General features: G+C 43.2%; 2 protein-coding genes and 1 non-coding gene across 3 annotated transcripts; 2 read left to right on the top strand and 1 right to left on the bottom strand.

Annotated features, from left to right (window-relative positions):
* Positions 1-673: 673 nt before the first annotated feature.
* Rtcb (RNA 2',3'-cyclic phosphate and 5'-OH ligase) lies at positions 674-21572 on the top strand. Its single transcript, XM_036170064.1, has 12 exons — positions 674-979; positions 2432-2510; positions 4999-5066; positions 5935-6034; positions 9128-9284; positions 11314-11470; positions 12355-12514; positions 13688-13863; positions 14331-14519; positions 15128-15238; positions 17165-17284; positions 21133-21572. The coding sequence occupies exons 1-12, from the start codon at positions 689-691 to the stop codon at positions 21238-21240; spliced, it is 1716 nt and encodes a 571-aa protein (XP_036025957.1). The 5' UTR covers positions 674-688; the 3' UTR covers positions 21241-21572.
* LOC118571149 (ATP synthase subunit ATP5MPL, mitochondrial-like) lies at positions 3528-3709 on the bottom strand. The gene is given in 2 exon segments (XM_036170065.1): positions 3528-3625; positions 3628-3709. Coding segments are annotated over 2 exon segments (180 nt in total).
* On the top strand, positions 6599-6704 carry LOC118571289. The gene has a single exon (XR_004943327.1). It is a non-coding gene; the product is annotated as a U6 spliceosomal RNA (small nuclear RNA).
* Positions 21573-21769: the final 197 nt, after the last annotated feature.

Genomic DNA, 21769 nt, shown 5'->3' with positions numbered 1-21769 from the left:
CACAGCCACTCTGTGGAGAATTATGATCCCATTTCATCGATGAGAAAACAGAGGTTAAGAGGAATTTATCACACAAATGTTGGTAATGGCATCGGTGGAAATTGAGCCCAAGTCTTCCTGATAGCTACTGTGCTTTTTCTTCACAGGAAACCGGACTAGAAACAAATCAATGCAAGCTTTCTTATTGCAACGGGAGTGGGAGCTGACTGTGTTTAAAGGCACAACCACAGAAGGCTTACTCCAAACAAAGCTAAGCTAAGAAACCCCAACGATTCACAGCAACTGTAATTTATTCACCTTTGCAGAGCATTGCAGGGCAGGCATTTGTAACAGAAAATGTTTGTTGTATGTCCACAGTTCCATTCTGAAACATTCCAAGTCAAATGTGCTGTTCCTTAGCATTTTGTGTAGCTCAGCTGCTTCTACAAGCTATATATTCTCTACATCAGTTGACCTAATCCAGATTCAAAGGTTTTCGGGGGCTGCTTAAAAACATTTCCAAGCACGCCTTTATACGCAGCAGCAATAGGCAAGTGGATCTTATGAAGTTCGAGGCCAGCATGTTCTAGCGAGTCATAGTGAGTTCCAGGCTCGGCAAGGCTAAATACTGAGACCTTACCTTAAAAAAATTACCAGAAGTGTAGTTTAGCCAGATCTCACTAAAAACTATGTGGTTTAGTTTTAGCTTATGGAAGACGTCATAACGAGAGGACCACGATTTGCGCGACGAGTTTTGAGCCTCGGCGCTTGCCTTCCTCCCTCCTGCGGCGGAGCCGGTCGCGCCTGCGCCCTGAGTCCTCAGAGGCGGCCAAGCGGAGCCAGTGGACAAGGCGACGGCTCCTCGTTCCCGGCCGAGTCGCGAGCTACCGCCACCTTTGCCGCCACCATGAGTCGCAACTACAACGACGAGCTGCAGTTCTTGGACAAGATCAATAAGAACTGCTGGAGGATCAAGAAGGGCTTCGTGCCCAACATGCAGGTGAGGGGGCCGGGGCCGCGGCCTTCCCTCCGCCCCGCGCCGGCCGGGCCGACCCCGCAGGGGCCGCGGCTCCCTCCCCAGCTCGCGCCGCCTGTCCCCGCGCGAAGGTCCACACACGCGTGTTTTCCCCACGCACCGTCTTCCGAGACACCTGTGGTCTTCTCCACGGTGGCACTGTTAGCCTGGAACTCCGCTCCTCTTGAGTTATGGTAGTTACTTAGATAACGTTAACCACTGTTAGCCTGGAACTCCGCTCCTCTTGAGTTATGGTAGTCACTTAGACAACGTTTAAGGCGAGATTCCCCAGACTTCAATCGGCTTTTAATATAGCGACAAGTGGCAAGATTCAGCCTCTACTGTGCTCTTCGCTGAAGGGCCCCTAGGACTCGTCTCTACCCATCTGGGAATACAGCCCTGACTCCACGTCCCGTCCCCTTCTTTTTCTCTGCCTGAATGATGTGTTTTCAAACCAGAAAATTTGGGAGCAGGAGACCACGGGGCTAAAACCCTGGGCCTGCCCTGTCTGTGTCCATGGACGTTTGTGCTTTTGGCTTCCGTTAAAGTAGAGGAAGAAAACACTTGTAAAGTGTGCTAAGTGACTCAATCCCTTAAGTGCCATGCAAATGCAATAAAAGTTTGCCGTCCTTTGTCTTGGTAAAAAGTTTCTGTTAGGCCTTCTTGGTAGCTCAGGCCTGTAATCGCAGCACTGGAGGCTGAGGGTGGGAGTTCCTATTAGCGGATACTACTGTGTCAGCAGACACTCTAGGATACAAACGAGGCCAGCCAGAGCAACTTAAGAAAGACTCTCTCAAAAATCACAAAATTTCCTTTTAGCCATTCCTTTAATTTGACACTAGGCAAAGCTTATTAAATGTCTTTGAGCCCCACATCACTTGGCAAGATACTGGAAAGAAAAAGTCTGCAGCAATAAAACAATGGTATTTTCCCTTTATTTATTTATTTTTTTTCGGGAGAAGGATAAGTTGGTTAGTAGATTTCGCTTGCTAATTTTTTATTTGACACATGAAGATTATACATTATTTAGGACCATGTGGTGTTTTTTTATAATGTGTAAGTTACAAAATAGCAAAATCATAATAGGCATACCTCCAACGAAATTTGTCAGCACGGAAGTAGCAGGTTGAATGTCCCTATCTTAAATGTTCATAACCAAAGGTGTTGTAGATTTTTGAGTTTTTCTGATTTGGAGATAGTTGCTGAGATTTCACTGGTTGAACATTCCTAATTTGAACCCAGATCTGAAACACTCTAAAATCTTTCAGTTTGTGATTGAAAGTTCCTCTCTTCTAAGAAGTATGTGAGAGTTTGATACATACAGAGTAATGCAATATAAACACTGCATGTAGTACATAATTCTGCCCACTGCACCTGCGCTTGATGAACTTGGGTTTACATGAAGTTTTTGTTTTCTTTGCCTTCCTTCTGTATCAGGTTGAAGGAGTATTTTATGTGAATGATGCTCTGGAGAAATTGATGTTTGAGGAATTAAGGAACGCCTGTCGAGGTGGTGGTAAGTACACTAGAGACTCCATATGGGATGGGAAAGCCTCCTCTGCCCTGAATGAAGAACTTAACCAGGGTAAAATATTTTTAAGGAATGATCAAGACTTGAATCCAAGCACCTATTTATTTGTGGTCACATGTCTTGTTTTTTAAAGATTTATTTATTATGTATACAGTGTTCTGCTGGCATACATGCCTACACACCAGAAGAGAACACCAGATCTCATTATAGATGGCTGTGAGCCACTATATGGTTGCTGAAAATTGAACTCAGGACCTCTGGAAGAGCAACGAGTACTTCTAACCTCTGAGCCACTTCTCCAGCCCCCTTGTGGTTATATGTTTAACATGCTGCTGTGTACAGGATTTGGAGCTGGTTCTCACATAACCTCACACAGTAGCAGCCAGTGCTACTGTTGGTCCTGCACTTATTATGTGTCAGGCACTCCATTAGGTACTTTATATTGATTTTCTATGCCATGTTAATAATAACTAAAAAGGAAGATGTTATCTGTCTTTTGTAGACGTGCACATTCAGTGAGCTAAAGTGATTTTTTTCATATTTTTATTTTATGTGCATTGGTGTTTTGCTTGCATGTATATCTGTAAGGATGTCAGAATCCATGGTGTTACAGACAGTTGGGAGCTGACACGTGGGGGCTGGGAATTGAACCTGTGTTCTCTGGAAGAGCAGTCAGTGCTCTTAACTGCTGAGCCATCTCTCCAGCCCCAGCTTAAATAACTTTTAATTTGGCCTTGGTCACAACTTCATGGTGACAGAGACAGAATTCAAATCTGAGTGCCTGATTTTAAAACCAGTACGCTTGTGTGTGTGTGTGTGTGTGTGTGTGTGTGTGTGTGTGTGTGTGTGCGTGCGTGCATGTGCTTCTTGGATACATTTATTAATGCCGCATTGTAAGTGATACTTAGATAAGTATATAGAAGTGATGTGCCATGTTACCATCTAACACAGATTGCTTAAAATTAGCAAACAAGATTCATCTTGAGTGGACTTGGGGAGTGATTAGTGATGGCCATGGGTAGGCGAAGGACTGGAACTGGAGTTTTTCAAAGCTTTACTTTTATTAGCACTCCTGAGTTTTTAAAGGATGAAGGTAATTAACCCATTCCTACCCAATTTTCCTGGTAAACTTGGGTGTAGTAGGCTTTCATGAAGACCCAAACATTCTTAAGGATTTGAAGCATTTCGATAGGACCCAAGCCAACTCTTGACTGGTATACTAGCTTTAGTGGACATCAGGATTAATACCTATCTCACACGACTACAGGGCAGTTTAGTGCTGTAAAATGATCCTCTAAAGTGATGAAATAGAAGGCATCTTTTAGCCCCTTTCCATTTTTAGATTAGCAAAAAAGTTTTCCTTTCTTCCCTCACTTGAATGTGTTCACTTGTATTAAATGGCACTGCTCGAGGCGTTGGCTGTGATACAGCTCAATAAGGAAAGTGCCAGCTGTCTCAACATGAGGGGGGATCCCTAGTACCCAGGAGAAGCCGGTGCTAGAGTACCTCTGTGGGAAGGAAGACAGGCAGATCTCCTGAGCTTGCTGGCTGGTTAGTCTAATAATTGAGGTCCAGATTCAGTGAGAGGCCTGGTCTCAAAACAGTTGGAAGGCTAGAGAGATGACCCAATGGAAAGAGCTTGTTACACAGCCCTCACCACTTGGCTTCAGTTCCTAGAACCAAGTAAAGGTAAGGGAATAGAATTGGCTCCACAGAGCTGTCCTGTGACCTCCCTGTGCATGCACACACATCATACACACGGTGAGTAGATACAAATTTAAAATAATGTGGAGAGACATCAAGGAAGATACCTGATGTTGACCTATGGCCTCCACATACACACAAGCACACATTGAAAAGAAAAAAGCAGCTGCTAGCAGTTGACGAAGCTGGACTTGTGGACTAGCGCTCCATCGGTCTGACTCTCAAGCCATTGGTCTGTTTCTCAGCTCTTCCTCCGTTGCCTTCTTTGTCTTAGATTAATATCACTGCTGATTTGGGGTAGATTAGTTTGATCCCCTAAAACTGGAGTTACAGATGGTTAGAGATGGTTGTGTTCGGCCATGTGGGTGCTGAGACTCAAACCTGGATCCTCTGCAAAAGCAGCCAGTGCTTGTAACCACTGAGCAGTCTCTCAAGGCCCGCTGTTAATATTTTTAATAACTAGTGTGAGTTATTGCGAGAGTACATTTTATACTGGCAACATAAAGGTTAATGGTTAATATTTTCTATCCCTACTACATTTGCAAGCCAGCTTCTTGTGATATCCACAGAACGCTGACAAGCATGTCTAATTGTCCTTCCTGTGAATGTACTTTCTTCTCAAAGTTCCCTCCCCACTTTGATTTCAACCATCCTTCCCTACTCTGTAACCATAACCACTGCCCTTCATTTATGTAAGAAATGCTGGAAATTAAATGTGTCATTTTTCTAAGACTGAGGGGGTTTGTTTGTTTGTTTGTTTGTTTTTCAGGTGTTGGTGGCTTCCTGCCAGCCATGAAGCAGATTGGCAATGTGGCAGCCCTGCCCGGGATTGTTCATGTGAGTCAGAGTCAGAACCTTAATCATTGATATTGTATAAAGTTTGTTGAGTGAATGAAGGGCTCCACCTAATAGTCGTTTAGACTGTGACCTTTGACTATAGTAGTGACCATTAGACTTAAGGACTAACTGAGTCTGGACGGCCCCTCCATCTCTTAATCTACGCGTTTGCACACCTTTGGGGTGGCTTTTCTTGATGATTGGAGAAGAAGTGAAGAGGGAGTGAAGAGAGTGAGAAAGGACCACCTCGCCAGCTGGTCTAGCAGTGTTGGCCCAAGGACAGGAGATAGGGTGGAATTGGGCAGTGTCAGTGAGCCTCCACTAGCCTGTCATTCAGGCTGCACCTTCAGAGGAGAGTGTGGAGAAGTGGGTCCATTCACCAGACTTTTATGAGGCTTCTTAATGCTAGTTAACAATGCTGTGCATTGTGGGTGGCGTGGTGGTGATGAAATGATGTGGCTTATGTATTTATAACCTCATATTTCTAGTTGTCCCCAAGTCTTCACCATATGAAGGCTTTTCTGTCTGGCATACCATCCTTCACTTGGCCCCAAATGTATGAAATGTGCTGTATTAATGTTATCAGGTAGATTTCATTTGTGAAATTCCTCATGACTTTTATAGACCATGGCACAACTACAGTTTGCCAGTGACTTAAGACAATTTTAAAAAGTAATAACACCTGTCCTTAGTATGTGATCTCCAGCAGACTCTGTGAAAACATGTCCTTGGCTGTATTCAGCATTGTGAACAGGAGTCCATAGATGACAAATAGTCCACTAATAGAGACTCAGAGTCAAGGACAGGGCCATCAGACAGCCAAAGTGCAGAGTGGAACAGCTGTGCTTCATGTCTCATTCTTTTCCAGCGGTCTATTGGGCTTCCTGATGTCCACTCAGGCTATGGGTTTGCCATAGGGAACATGGCTGCCTTTGATATGAATGACCCTGAAGCAGTGGTCTCCCCAGGTAAGCTGTTGTTACAGTGTGACTTCTCTCTGTATTGTGTGGCCTTTCTGAGACAGAGTGATTAGTATGCATTTCTCAGTCTCACCATGGTCAGTGATTTCTTTTTTTCTACATTAAAGCTAGTTATGGACGATTGGGCTATTAAAATTTTAATCAAACCACTTACTGAAGACTTTGGGGACTTTTATAAGATGCCTGACAATATCAGACATTGGTTACAAAAGAAACATTTCTCTGGCAAAATTTCTCCTGGTGACTCAGTTACTGCATAGGCAAATGTGTCTAATGTTGTCACCACTGAGCGTTATTGGGAGGAGTGAATGAACCATGCCTTCACTGTAAGAAAGGTTGGGCAGTTTCAAACAGTAGAAGTAAAGAGATGGTGGAAGAGCACCCCTGGATGTTGAGATAGAAGGGAAGAGGAAGCAAAGATCCAGATATGTGAGCCTCCCAATTAGAGATGCTTCCCTGACCAATGTCAGTGCCTTGACATTGGAATCCCGCTTATGGCTCAGCATGTCATCCGTGTTGTAAACGTGTACACTGGAGACGTGCATTTCATGCTTGCTTCAGCAGCACACAGACTAAAATTGAAGCATGCAGAGAAGATTAATTAGCATGGCCCCTGCACCAGGATGACACGCAGATTCATGAAGCATTCTATATTTAAGTAGGAAAGAAGTGTGTATTCTAGAATATGTACACACACACCAAGTATCACATTTGTTAGCTGGATTGTTCAGATCATCAGTATTCAGACTGACATTTGCCATTACCTTAAGAGATTAAAAAAAAAAAAAAAACGAAAACAAAACAAAAAAAAAACATTAAAAATTGAGAACGTTAGGGGCGCATGGGTACTTGCCCCAGATCCTCAGCACCTAATAAAAACTAGGCATAGTGGTGTACACCTGTAACCTCAGTGCCAGGAGATAGACAGATCCTGGGGTGTCAGTGGCTGCTAGTCTTTCTGACACAGTTTCAGATTCATTGAGAGACCCTGTTTCAAAAAATAAGGTAGAGAGCAATGGAGGCCTTTGGGTACTGGCTTCCACATGTGCACTCCTGGGTGGATGCACACCTGTGTATACCACAAACAAAAAAGGATGATGTTGAGGAAAGGACATGCACAATGTTGGTGAGACTGGATTGATGAAACCATTATAGAGAACAGACCATGGAAATTCTTTTTTAAAAATTAAAAAATAGGGGCTGTAGAGATGGCTCCGTGGTTAAGAGCACTTGCTGCTCTTCCAGAGGACCTGGGTTCAATTTCCGCCACCCACATGACAGCTCACAACTATTTGTAACTACAGTTCCAGGGGATCTGACACCCTCACACAGACAAGCAAAACACCATTGCACATGAAATAAAAATGAATACATTTTTTAAAAACTTAAAAAATAAAGTTTCATATGATTTAGCCATGCCATTTTTGAGTGTCTGTCTAGAGGAACCAAAATTATTATTTTAAAAAGGGTATCAGCATTTGTGTGTTATATAGTATTGACTCACAATAGCCACGCCAGGGAAACAACCCAAATGTTGGTTGAGAGATGAGAAGATAGAGGCAGTGAGAGTGGAATATTATTCAGCTTGAAGAAAGGAGATCCTGATCATCTGGTACAGCATGGTCAAAATAATCTAGACAGAGAGGACAAATGCCACAGCCCACTCACATACAGAAGGAAATGGAGAGTGCTGATTTGGGAGATTTTGGTTAAAGGATTTAGATTGTAGTTTAAGATGAATTACAGTCCTAGAGACTTGATGTATGGAAACAGTAACATACTTGAAATCTATGTGCTTGAAATCTTCTAAGACATCAGCTCTTGAGTTTTCTTCCCAGGGAAAAGAGGAGTAATTGTGTGAGTGATGGATATGTTAACTAGCTTAATTGTAGTGGTTGATGGTATATGCATATACTTAATATAAAAGTTGTTCCTTGTAAGTCATCTCAATAAAGCTGGGAGGCATAGTTTTCAGAAATACTTAGATATAAAAATTTTCAACTAACTGGTATCTTAGTTAGGGTTTTATTGCTGTGAAGAGACACCATAACCATAACAACTCTTATAAAGGAAAACAATTTACTTGGGGCTGGCTTACAGTTTCAGAGATTTAGTCCATTATCACCGTGGCAAGAAGCATGGCAGCATGCAGGCAAGTACATGGAGGAGGAGCTGAGTTCTACATCTTGATCCACAGACAGCAGAAGGAGACTGTGTGCCACACTGGGTGTAGCATGAGCATGTAAGAATTGAAAGTTTGCTTCCACAGTGACACACCTCCTCCAACAAGGCCACACCTCCTAACAGTACCATTACCTATGGGCCAAACATTCAAACACATGAGTCTATGGGGACCATTCCTATTCAGATCACCACAACTGGTAATCCCATTTTTGTATGTAGGTGTGCTATAGCCTTAAATGCACAAATTAGGAAGTGGGGGCTGAAATAATCTTTTGTTTTAATTTCATTTATTTAATGTGTATGGATATTTTGCCTGCACATGTGTCTGCACCATGGGTGTGCCCGGTACCTGGGGAAGGCCAGAAGAGGACACAGAATAACACTTGGGACTGAAGTAGTTGTGACCTACCTTGTGGATGTTGGCGATCAAACTGGGTCCTCTGGAAGAGCAGGCATTGATCTTAACCACTTAGCCATCTCTCCATAACCTGGAATAGCTTTAAAAGTTGGAGAAAGTACAACTTAGATTCACAAAAGGCAAAACATTGGAAATCGTTAGAAAAAAAATAAGATGTGCAGCAGGAAAGGCTGACTGGGAAGACTAACAGAGTTCATCAACCTCTGATGTGGGACAGAAATGGAGGCACGTTACTGCTATTGTCTGTCTGCCATATTCCCCACTGTTGGTGAAATACCATAGTGCATGTGTTACTTGCATTATTTCAGTGTGGGCAGAGTTGACTCAGCAGAGAGTCACTTTGATAGCTACATTAAACACGCTTGTCTTTGAAAGAATTTGCATCCTTTTGACTCCATAATAATAGTAAGGAACTTCAAGTAATGCTCTGATGGTCCGGTTATTTTGCCAGTATTTAACTTAATTTCTGTGTATTGTAGGTGGTGTCGGATTTGACATTAACTGTGGTGTCCGCTTGCTAAGAACCAATTTAGATGAGAGTGATGTGCAGCCTGTGAAGGAACAACTTGCCCAAGCTATGTTTGACCACATTCCTGTTGGGGTAGGATCAAAAGGTGTCATCCCAATGAACGCCAAGTAAGAGCACGGGACTCTGGTAAATGCAAAGGGAGAGGGAAACCACGTGGGTCAGCTTTGCTTCCAGTTTAGACACTTACTGTCACTTCTTAGGAAGTGCAGATTAGCTGACAAGGAACAGTCCTTGAGCTAGACTTGGTGAGGTACACCTGTAATCCAGCCTCTCGGGGCTGTCATGGTAGGATCATTTTAACCCAGGAATTCAAAGCCATCCTGGGCAACATATAAGATGCTGTGTCTAAAATTTAAGAAGAAAAAAGCATGCAGCCAGAAAGATGACTTTAGTTAAGAGTACTTGTTGTTCTCCTAGAGGCCCAGGGTTCGATTCCCAGCACCTACATGGCAGCTCACAGCCATCTGTGACTCCAGTGCCAGGGCATCTGACACCTTGTTCTGACCTCTATGGGTACTTCATGTTCATGGTGCACAGACATGTGTTGGGCAAAGTCCCATATACATAAAAATGAAGATAAAGAAAAGCAGCCCTTGATGTAGGACATGTTTAGAGAAATGGCACTTTGTAAGCATAAGGCCCTGTGCCTGACTTCACCCAGATGGTGATCACTGCTAGAGGAAAGCAAACTAAGGGAAGGAAGCAACAGGAAACTAAGCTTGGTAAGTGAAGTGTTCGCAGTACTCTCAGTGAACCCACTCATCCAGTCCTCTTTCTGAGTGATGATACTGCAGGTGTGCTTCGTTTAGCTAAGTAGTGCAACAGGACAAGGCTCCAGTGTCCCTGTCTCTTGGGGACCTGTTGACAGTGCCGTACTGCTCGTGTGAAACCCTGCACCTTGCAGGGGCAGGCTCTTCTCTGCTCTTAGTCCTGCCGTGGGACCAGGCTGGCCTGCGCTGGTGGTCCCCACCGCAGCCTCCCAGTGCTAGGACTGCAGGTGCACACCACCACACCTCGACCAAATGCTGTGCTTATCAAGAGTTAGTCAAAGGTGTTCTTTGACGTCTGCAGTGTATGAACTTCAGGTTTGCATGCATACATTAGTGCAGAAATGCTTTTAGCTGTTATCTGTCACACACTCTCTTCCACCAAACAATAAATGAAAGAGAAATACTTGAAGGAAAGTTAGTTTAGAAGATGCTTATTCTTTGTTTTCCTGTGACCCATGTCACCCCACTGTGAAGTGAAGCACGTTACAAATATTTCAGGTAACATTTTGTCCTAATTCATTGTGTTTGTAAAGGATTGTCACCTAGGGTAGTGGGGAACAAAATTATCCCTTCTTGCTGTATGAGAAGCCTGCCTTTTGGGTGATGGTGGAACATCCTCTTGCTAAGCATTTAATGTTTGTGCCCTTCAGCTTCAAAGCACAGGTGCAGTAAAGCCACACAATGCTTTGGTGAAAATAAACCTTAAAATGTAACCTGTGGTACTTAAGGAATTCAGATACTTTCATTATTTGGCTGATTTTTTTCATAAATTATTAATAAAGACATAATAAAGTAGAGGTAGATGGTAATATCTGATTAAGATTACAACTTTTCTTTGGCTATTTAATTATCCCCTTACAGAATTCAGAGTCTGAGAAGCAAATGAAATATAAAAGAAAATAATAATAATTGAAAAATACATCAGAGGGGTTGATAATAGACCTTACTCGGTCAGCAGAGTGCTTACCTAGTGTGCGTGGACACTGAGCGTGGTGGTACATGCCCTGTCCTCATTGGGAGACAGAGACAGGAGTTTCTGAGGTTAAGGTCATCTTTGGCCACATAGTGAGTTCAAGGCCAGCCTGAACTACATGAGAACCTTATTAAGTACATTTACATTAAGACCATGTAATGTCAAATGTTCTGTAACCATGTTTATGACACTATCTCCATTTTAAATAGTAATTGTTTATGTGACTACATTCCTCAAACAAAACAAAAAACTAGAGAGCATAGGCTCTAAACAAAGCTGGTACACAGGAAATAGTAATTGTCACATATTCCTGTGCTCTTTGAGATGTGTTTCTTCCTATCTTTTGATTGTCCTCTGCTATGAAATGACCTGTCTTTCCTTACTCACCCCCAGAGACTTGGAGGAGGCATTGGAGATGGGTGTGGACTGGTCTCTGAGGGAAGGCTACGCCTGGGCTGAAGACAAGGAGCACTGTGAGGAGTATGGAAGGATGCTGCAAGCTGACCCCAATAAGGTCTCACCCAGGGCAAAAAAAAGAGGCCTTCCTCAGGTAGCTCACTTTGCAGGATCAACATGTTACTTTAGCTTTTATCAAGGGAAGAAATCTGTATCTTCTACTTAACAAAAAGTATAGCCTTGGGTTTTGTTTGTTTGTTTTTAATACATCAAAAAGAACATGAATCTGTTTGGTTATGCATCATTTTCCTGAAAGGTTATGCAGAGCTTGTAGATATTCATAAAAGATTGTTACAAGTGGATAGGAGAAAAATGGGATATGATTATGAGACTTAAAAGCATACCAAAATTTAGATTTAAAAAAAAAAAATTTTTTTTTTTTTTTTGAAAAGACCATAGAACAGTGAGATGGTTTGGTGGTGGAGGCACAAGCCTCACAGCCCAAGTTCAATCTCCAGAACTCCCATAAAGGTGGAAGGAGAGATCTGACTCCCAAGGCTGTCCTCTGGCCTCTACATACCTGCTATGCACACATGCCCCCACACATCATACAGGCGCAGCAGTGCTAATAAAATGCTCTCTTTGATTTGGTGAATGTTTTTGATGCCTAACATGAAAAATGATGTATCATAAATCATTTCAGCCTGGGGCTTACCTGAGAACAAACATTCTTTTTAGAATTTGACCCTTCTTGGTGATACTTAAAACTTCTGTAAGTCATTAATGGCTTTGGGCTTTTGGCTTTTATGAGTACTTAAAGCATATGGTATTCTAGACCTCCAGAGCAGTCCACATTATTTTTGGAACATGTAGTAATAAGAATTTCTAAGGCTTAGAATTTTTTTTGTTACTTGAGATACTGTATGGTTATTTTATTGTTGGCTTGGTTTCACCTATTTGCTTTTTAAATATATGTTTGTTTGTTTGTTTTTTAAACTAGAATAGAAACCATTTAACCAAACATTCTTACATTTACAGTTGGGGACCCTGGGAGCAGGCAACCACTATGCAGAAATCCAGGTTGTAGATGAGATTTTCAATGAGTATGCTGCTAAGAAAATGGGCATCGACCATAAGGGACAGGTGTGTGTGATGATCCACAGTGGAAGCAGAGGCTTGGGCCACCAAGTAGCCACAGGTATATTCTAGACCTAATTTTTTACTTGGAACCAAATGTATGTTTTGTGAGGAACAAGACAAGAGAGTAAATTAAGCCATGAAAATACATTGTATGGTTTTTAACTTGTGTCTTGCTTCACTTGTGACCCTAAACAAACTAATAAGTTCGTTGGACTTTCTCATCTGAAAAAAAAAAAAAAAAAATATATATATATATATATATATATATATATATATATATATATATATATATACACACACACACACACACACACACACACACACACACACACAAGCATTTAACTTGTACTTGGCACTTAGGAAGCACTTGGAAATGCTAGCTCTATTTAGCACTATATTCACTGTCGGGGCTTAGTGCTAGCCATCTTGATAGTACATGGACTATGGAGTTTAAGTAGAGACTCATTCAGTGAGCCTGTAGTGTTCGCGAGGTTAGGGAATTTGGTAGATCGCGTTCTAAAATAGGTACTTGACCTCACACTTTGATGGGTAAGATCACGTCCATCGAGAAAAAGAAGGGGGTTGAAGAAAGAGATCAGTTAGTAAAGTGTGAAGTAAGCCTAATGACCTAAGTTCAATCCCTCAGACACACAGAAAATATGCTAGGCGTGGTAGTACACACTTGTAATTACAGTGTTGGAGAGACAGAGACAGGCAAATGCGTGGAACTCTCTGGCCAACCAGCATAGCCTGTTGTTGGTTGCTATTAGTTATACATATCCCATTTCAGGTTTCTAGAGGCAGGTGCTGTCTGTATGTCTCACAAACCTATGTCACCATATTCAGAAGGTTCTCAATAAATATCTTTTATAAAAAATTCATTTAACGGCATTATTTATATATGTGTCTATGTGTCTGCTTGTCTGTATGTATACAGTGTGCATACAGTGCCCGTGGAGGCCAGAAGACGGTTCATAGCCCCTGAAACTGGAGTTGTGAGCCACCCTGTGGGTACTGGGAACTGAACACAGGTCTTCTGCAAGAGCAGCCAGTACTCTTTACTGCTGACCCATCTTTTCAGCCCCAAATATATGTTGACTGAGCAAATAGATGAACTTAGAAGCACACTTAGGGTTTTGTTTTTAATTTGAATGTTCACTGTCTTCCTACAATAAGTCTGAATGGTTTAAGAGAAACCTCCCTGGGTTGACCTAAGGCTCTGTTGTTCCAGATGCACTGGTAGCTATGGAAAAGGCCATGAAGCGAGACAAGATTATAGTCAATGACCGGCAGTTGGCTTGTGCTCGAATTGCTTCCCCAGAGGGGCAAGACTATTTAAAGGGAATGGCTGCAGCTGGAAACTATGCCTGGGTTAACCGTTCATCTATGACCTTCTTAACCCGCCAGGTAAAGTAAAATTGAGCTCCTGAGTCAATCAGGAAGTTAAGCATGTTTGGTTTTAGAAATTTGTACTCTAGATACTAGAGAAGTGTCTTAAAGTTTTGGTGTCTTGGGCCAGGAGAGTATCAGGCAAGCCTGGAAAATAAGAAAAGAGATCCAGTTGTCTTGAGGCGCAGCAAGAATGCAAATGCTGTTCTCTGTGGTTGAGAAGGCTAGGGAAGAAGTGTCTCTGCAGGCAAGATCCAGAGTGGCCTTTCTGCCTGAGGCAGAATTTGTGGAAAGCAGAGTGGTCTCCAGGGCAGTTTCTGGACGTGAAGTGACATGAAGATGAGTGACTGCTGTTTTTGAATTCTGAAGCCCCCCACCACCACCACCACACACACACCCTCACTTCAGGAATTCACTAGCTGAAAGCAATAAATATGTTCTCAAGAGCTAGAGCTGGCCGCTTGTAATGGAAGCTTTCCCCCTAGGCTTTTGCCAAAGTCTTCAACACAACCCCTGATGACCTGGACCTGCATGTGATTTATGATGTTTCTCACAATATCGCCAAAGTGGAGCAGCACGTGGTAGATGGGAAGGAGCGGACGCTGTTGGTGCACAGGAAGGGGTCCACTCGCGCTTTCCCACCTCACCACCCACTCATCGCTGTTGACTACCAGGTATGTAACCCTGCATTTGTGTTTGGCAGTGAGGTCATGATCTAAAGAATTCTAGATATAGGCTCAGTTTAGCAGGAAAGCAGCAAGTGTGTGAAGAAAAAATTTGTCACCCGTGACAAGAGCAGTGGTTCCCAGTCTGTACTAGTTATGTCCATCCCATAGCGAGTACTGTTTTGGTGCTTCATTAGGTTTACTGAGCTCAATTATGGCCTGAAAGTTTTTGGAAGACAGGACAAAGGTTAGACTGCAGTGTTTCCTAACCTTATACGGTTTTGCAGATGAGGGAACAGAAGTCCAGAGAGGATGGCAGATGCCTTACCATGGATAAAAAATCCTAACAATACTTCCCTCCAATTTGAGAGTTTTCTATACTATGTTCAATCTGTTGTAGACCCTTACATCATCCTTCTCTTCCTTTCCCCCAAAAGCCAAAAACTGAAGTAATTCCTTATGTAGTTGTAAGAGCATTGAGTTTAGAGGTTTAAGTTTCTTCGAAAATTCTACAACACAAGAAGAATTTCAGACATTAAAAAGCATGTGCCGGGGTTGGGGGGGGGAAGCATGTACCTTTCCAAAATTATTGTTTGGTTTTGTGTACCTACCCTCAGCTCACTGGACAACCAGTGCTTATTGGTGGCACCATGGGGACATGTAGTTATGTTCTGACTGGCACTGAACAAGGCATGACTGAGACCTTTGGAACAACCTGTCATGGAGCGGTAAGGAGATGAAAACTTCCTTAGAAATTTTCTCTTCACTTTAACTGTTGTTGGGCATTTTGACAGGTTAAAGAAAAAAAAAAAAAAAACACCTGATTAAGTTTAGTGAAATTGAGGTTTGAGTGTGTCATGACTACTTCTGCAAATGATTCCCCAGAATAACTGTTTAGTGAGCTAACTGAAGTCACCTAGAATCTCAGGAAGGACTTTGCAGGAGCAAGTCCATCCTCATCAGCAAGTCCAGAAAATCTAAACTGGACACTTAGCAAGTAGCTGAGAGTTTATTACAGCTGGCTTGTAAGTGATAACTAACTGATGGACCACATTGAACTCATGACCTTTCTCAATGACCCACTATACCTACTCATTTGCTTAATCTGTTCCTGTCTCTTGGATAGTCCACTCCAGATTTGGGCAGATGTACTCTTTGCAAGTCAGAGCCTGTCTGTTTCAGTGTATTACCTCACATCTTCTGAGCCATCTGTCAGTGAACTGTCTGTAGTGAACCAGGTACTTTAGGTGTTTTAGGCTTTGGGGCTATACCTTCTACCACCGTTCAGGTGTGCCATTATAGGGCAAGAAGAGCCATAGTGCTATGAAAGAGCCATTGCTGTGTTCCAGAAAAATTTACTTATAGAAAGAGGTGGTTGGTTAACATTTATATTGAAGTACTAGTCAGTGGTACTTAGAAGCATACAAGATAAATCTGTAAATATAAAATGCTGTAGGTAGAAGTTTATCAAAGAGTGTGATGAGGCTTCTTAATAAAAGGTGTATGACATAAGGTTTAAGTAGCAGAGATGTGTGTGTTTGTGTGTGTGCATCTAACATTGGTTGTCTTTCTCCATCACTCTTCCACCTTTGAGATGGGTTTCTCACTGAACCTGGGGCTCACTGGTGGCTAGACTGGCTAGCAAGCCTTTAGGATCCTCCTGTCTGCCTCCCTGGTGCTGATCTGACAGGTGTATATAGCCATCCTAGCTTTTATCTGGTCCTGGAGAGCCGACCTCAGGTTTTATGCTTGCCTGGCAAGCGCTTTATCTGTGGAACCATCTTCCTAGCCCAGGTGGCTTCATTCAAACTTTTCATACTTTATATTTTTCTTTGGTGTCTGAGGGTATGCCAGGAGCGGTGTGATGTGACATGGCATGTGGGTGGAAGTCAGGACAATGCTGTGGCAGTTGGGTCTCTCCTTCCATGGTATAGGTTCTGGGAATTAAACTCAGGTCGTCAGGTTTGGCAGCAAGCACCTTTTACCCACCTCACCATCTCGATGACCTGTCCTGATGGTCGGTTTTTTGTTTGTTTGTTTTAAACTTTTTTTTTTTTTTTAGTGTAAGATAAAAGAAAAGTCAAGCCTCGTACAGTAATATGTGCCTGTAATCCTAGCTACTCATGAGGCTCATAAAGGAGAAGTGCAAGTTCAAGGCCTGCCTGGGCATTGTAAGCAGCATAGCAGGCTTAGCTCACAAGTGAACAAGTAAGGCAGGGGAGATGTTCAGTGGGTAAAGGTACTTACTGCAAGCCTAATGGCCCTCATTCCACGGAGCCTTCCCATCTGTCATCCCAGCACTCCTACAGCAAGAAGGGCGGCGGAGAGCAGAGGCTTCCCAGAAGCTCCACACCAGAATTCACAGTAGCAGAAACAAGAGCCTAGCCTCAACCAGGTGAAGGAGAGCCCACTTCTGAAAGTTGTCTTCTAGCCCCACACACCTGCCATGGCTCTTACACATATGTACTCATGTGCACATGCTAACAATAAGGGGAAATGAATGATTACATAGTAAGATGTGATAATGGTAAGAATTTAAATAATCAAGGAAAAGACATACAATCCAAGGGCTTAAATAATGACTGGTGTCAAAGTTTTAGTTCAAAATTTATAAATTGAGTTCACTCCTGTCCCCTGATCCTTTCTCCTTCTAGGGTCGTGCATTGTCCCGAGCAAAGTCTCGCCGTAATTTAGATTTCCAAGACGTCTTAGACAAACTGGCAGATATGGGAATTGCAATCCGTGTTGCTTCGCCCAAGCTGGTTATGGAAGAGGTGAGTGAAGTCCTGATAAATATTTAACCCGGAGGCTGTTAAGATTTATGCCAGTGGACAGAGACAGGGCTTTTGGGGGTATTTCTTTACAGAAATGACTTGGAAGTTTTCCACAACTTCAGTTTGGATGTTTGGGGTTTTTATTTTGTTTTGAGAATCTGTTCACGAGTATAATATGTTTTTATCATGCCCATTCTGCACCACCCTGCACTTCCTCTTCGTCCCTCCCCACCACACACTGTTCCTGCTCATGGAGACAGTTGCACTATAGCCCAGAGTGGCCAACTCTAGCTGACTCTGGCCTTGAACCCTCAGCCTCCTAAGGGCTGGGATTACAGGTGTGAGCTATTACTCCTGTCTTCTATTTTGATTTATCTGATTTTGATCTTATATTGTCCTTTGTTTGGAGACTAATTTGCAAGCTAAGTCTGTAAGAATGACTTTTACTATTCCTGTAGCTTCTGTCTACATTATAACGTTTAGAAGTAGGTTAAGAGGACCAGCAAGGTGGTTCAGTGCTGTGACCTGAGTTTAACCCCCAGGTCCTCTATGGTTGAAGGAGAAAGAAGCCTTGTTCCTTCCCGTGGTCTCCAACTTCCTCGTGTGCAGTATGGCTTGTGTACACACAGACAGTAGAATTTAACTGTAAAAATTCAGAAGTAATAAATAGAAATCGTTTTTAAGATTTTTATTTATTTATTAAGTTTGCAGTATTCTGTCTGCACGCCTGCATGCCAGAAAAGGCAGCAGATCTCATTGTTGAGGGCAGTGAGCCACTATCTGAGCTCTCTCTCCAGCCCAGAGGTAGTTAAGATGACCCATTGTTAACCTTGATTGTGCACAGTCGTATACCTACATTTCAGTTCAGGAGCAAATTTGAAAAAGGAGAGAGACATATTTAGAGAGACAGTTTTTGTTTAATTCCCAGAGAGGAAGAATTGGGTTTAAATGATCTGCATGAACTTAAGAGACTAGTTATCCAACACCTCCCTTCATTTTTTTCTTATTTTTTTTCCCACGATGTGTCCCTGATGCTGTTTCTGGGTTTTGGGATTTTTGTTGTTTTGTTTTGTTTTTGTTTGTTTGTTTTGAGACAGGGTTTCTCTGTAGTTTTGGTGCCTGTCCTGGATCTCGCTCTGGAGATCAGGCTGGCCTTGAACTCACAGAAATCCGCCGTGTCTGCCTCCTGAGTGCTGGGGTTAAAGATGTGCGCCACCGCCGCCCAGTCCTGATGCTGTCTTTTGAAGCTGAAGTTGTTGAACTTTATTGTAAAGATGCAGCTCCTTACCAAGTTCTTGGTGTCATTCTTTAGTCAGTGCTACTAGATGTGTCGTAGCTTCTGGGCACAGTGGATTTTATATAGCTTCCCTCTTTTGCTGCTATAAATTAATTTGTGATAGGTGTATTCATTCTTGAAGCTTTTAATGATTAGAAATCTAAAGTAGAGTTACTGAGTTGATCAAGCCTTACTTTTGTGATAATTCATACTTGTTCTTAAGAGTAACACATTTGGTGGGAAGGTGAGGGCTGAAGGCCTGGCTTAGGGGCGAAGAACACTTATTGCTCTTTCAGAGGACTCAGGTTCGATTCTCAGCACCCATATGGTTTCTCAGATCCATTCATAACCCCAGTTTAATTAACTTTGCCCTTTTCTAGCTTCTGCAAGCACCAGACAGACATAAAATGTACAGAATACTCCTCCACATTGAAATAAATAAGTAACCACCACCACTTAAAAATCGAAGCTTTAGAGGGTGCGGAAACACTAAGGAAACAACCACCAGCATTCGGCCAGCCAGAGGTGGCCCAGCTTCCTGTTGGTAGCTTTCCCTTCCTGTGGAACTACTTATTAGACATCTGTTCCGGGTGCCGAGGAAGACACAGTGGACAGAGCTAATGTATCCCTTCCTGTGGAACTTAACAGATAAGAAAATCACAGTGTGTTAATAACGCTGTAAATGCCATCAAGGAAAGGGTGTAAGGAATGACTGGGAGGGGTGCAGTTTTAAGTAGGGTGACCAGGGACGGCTTGGATGTGGTGCTATTTGAGTGTGGGACTGAAGGGACCCAGGTGGCATGAGAGCAGTACATGCAAAGCTCCCGAGCTGTACAGAAGAACTTGGGGCAAGCACAAGCAAGGAGATGACATCAGACCTGGAGAGGCACCAGATTGTTTGAGCTGTGTATCCCCCACCCCAGCCTAGCCTTTGCTTTACAGAGGGCCTTTTGCTTTTACTCAGAGTGAAATGGGAAGACAGTAGAGGATTTTGAGTGAAGAATGCATTGATCTGACTAGTGTGACTGCTGAGAGAAGAGAGGAACTGATGGTGTAGAAAAGATGAGGTGGATTACCGACTCGAGCTTGGTGTCTTTGATGAGAGGAACTAGGGCCGAAGTGCACCTCAGTGGTGGTGTGTTTCCAGTGGAAGCGCCTGGCTGTGCAGGGGTGGCACAATGCAGGCACTCTCCTTCATACAGCACAGACAAAGAGAGGCAAGTCATTTAGGGTGGTTCACTAGTAGGGATGGTAGGGCCTGTATGGTTGGCACAAAGATTGTGCCATGGAGAGCAGGAAGGAGCAGGAGCCCTGAAGTGCACTTGTAGAAGAGTTGTGATCTTGGGGCTCCAAGCTGCAGAGTGGTGGAGGTATACAGAGCCATGGCTGCCATTGGTAGTGCAGAAAGAAGGCGCTTGCGAGTGAAGAGGCTTCACTGGATAATGACTTTATTCAGAATCATTGCAAGAGAGTACTGGGGGTCGCAGCTAGATGTCTGTCTCCCAGATCATATTGGGGAATGAGTCACATGCTAGCTGATAACTGAGTTGAGAGTTTGTGGGCGGTCTAAACATGACTACAAGATTTAAAACTGGTAAGAAAGAGTGGAAATATCTATGAATATCAAGGGGACTCCTGTTCCATTCTGGGTCCAGTCACATGACCCAGTTTGAGAGAGAGAGAAAAAAAACACCTGCTTTGGAAGGTTAGAGGCAAAAATTGCACTAGGGAAGAAGATGCAGGATTAGTCACAGCAAGGTGGACAGAGGAGGGGTTCTGTTGGAGAGTCACTGGACGTGGTGGTCCCGGAGGCCCCACTGAGAACAGTTCAGAAATGGAAATGGGAGCTGGGGTAGAAGAGCACCCAGCCCAGGCAGGGTCTGGGCAGTCTGCCCCGTGTCAGCAAGCATAGAGACAGGCAGGTGCGAGAGGGTAGCAGTGGTTGTGAGACAGTGGGTGTGTGTAGGGCAGGGGGTTTGTGTACGTACACAGCCACACACACTTGCAGTTGTTTAGATAGACACACATCTCTTGTGAAGAGAAAGTTTCTCATACACATTCATTTAGAAACTTTAATAGCTGCTGAAATAGAGAAATAATTTTCTTCATATAACTAGACTGTTTGGAGCATTTCCTTCCAGCAGATTGGTGTGCACTTGAAGTGTGCTTACCACTCTGCTTTTCTTTTCTTTTTAGTTAGTGTGTGTAGTGTGTGTGCACGAGTGTCTGTGGCGAGGCATGTGTGAGGGCCGGAAGACAGTGAAGTAGAGCTGGTTCTCTTCTACTTACGTGTGCTCCAGGGATGAAGTTGGCTCACCAGTCTGAGCCATCTCACTGGCTCCTGCTTTTAATTTTACAAATAATATATGTTCTGGAGAAATTGTTAGAAAATGTAGGACCTCTTGTTTACCTCACACTCCTTACCAGCATTGAGTTTGTTCATATTTTTAACCTTAGCTAACTTAATGGGCAAAAATATCCCCTGAGTATTTCTTGTAATTTCAAGTAAAGCTTAGTGTTTTGAAAGATTTCCTGTTGGTGGATTTTACAGTGTTCAATCCCTTCCCTGTAGGCTCCAGAGTCCTATAAGAATGTGACAGACGTTGTGAACACCTGCCATGATGCTGGGATCAGCAAGAAGGCCATCAAACTGAGACCAATTGCTGTCATTAAAGGATAGAGCCAAGAGCAGCAGAGCCTCTGAAGTGCCCATGACTGAAACTCCTAAGACATCAGACTCCAGAGCCATCGTGCACAGCTTTGACTAGTGGGGAGGCTGCTGTTCCAGGAGCCAGGCTTGTAAAATAGCCTTCCAGGAGACATGTCTCCATCTGCAGCAGGGCAAATGGGCCTCTTCCTCTTCTGTCCCACAGGTTTTTGGGAACATCTACTGGGGTGTAGAGAAGGGTCAAGAAATTGCCTTACTCAGAGTGGACTTCTTTACACCAAGCTGTTTCTAGCCCAGTAGGTATCATGAACAATGTTCTATTAAATATGGTTTGTGAATGCTTCCTTTCTTCTCTTACTGTGCCAGTTTGTGTCCACTCACCGTGGACCTCCTCTACACCCAGCGAAACCTTAGATTCCCTTCTCTCACGGAGAGCACCAAGCACCTGAGGTGTTGTAATCAGATGCTAGTTAAGTGCATAGTGGGGTATGTTGAGGAGGACATCGGGTATGCTGGGAATAGGGCTCAAAGAGAAAGCAAC

Source organism: Onychomys torridus, chromosome 20, assembly GCF_903995425.1.
Source record: "Onychomys torridus chromosome 20, mOncTor1.1, whole genome shotgun sequence".
In the NCBI taxonomy this organism is placed as follows: domain Eukaryota; kingdom Metazoa; phylum Chordata; class Mammalia; order Rodentia; family Cricetidae; genus Onychomys; species Onychomys torridus.
The sequence above is the reverse complement of the archived record's forward strand: the minus strand, read 5'-3'. Positions and strand labels throughout refer to the sequence as shown.

Excerpts from the sequence above, each read along its gene's own strand:
- Rtcb (XM_036170064.1), top strand. The coding sequence starts at position 689 with ATGGAAGACGTCATAACGAGAGGACCACGATTTGCGCGACGAGTTTTG. Across the intron at positions 2,511-4,998 it reads GAACGCCTGTCGAGGTGGTG|GTGTTGGTGGCTTCCTGCCA; the intron begins GTAAGTACACTA and ends TTTGTTTTTCAG. Across the intron at positions 6,035-9,127 it reads TGAAGCAGTGGTCTCCCCAG|GTGGTGTCGGATTTGACATT; the intron begins GTAAGCTGTTGT and ends TGTGTATTGTAG.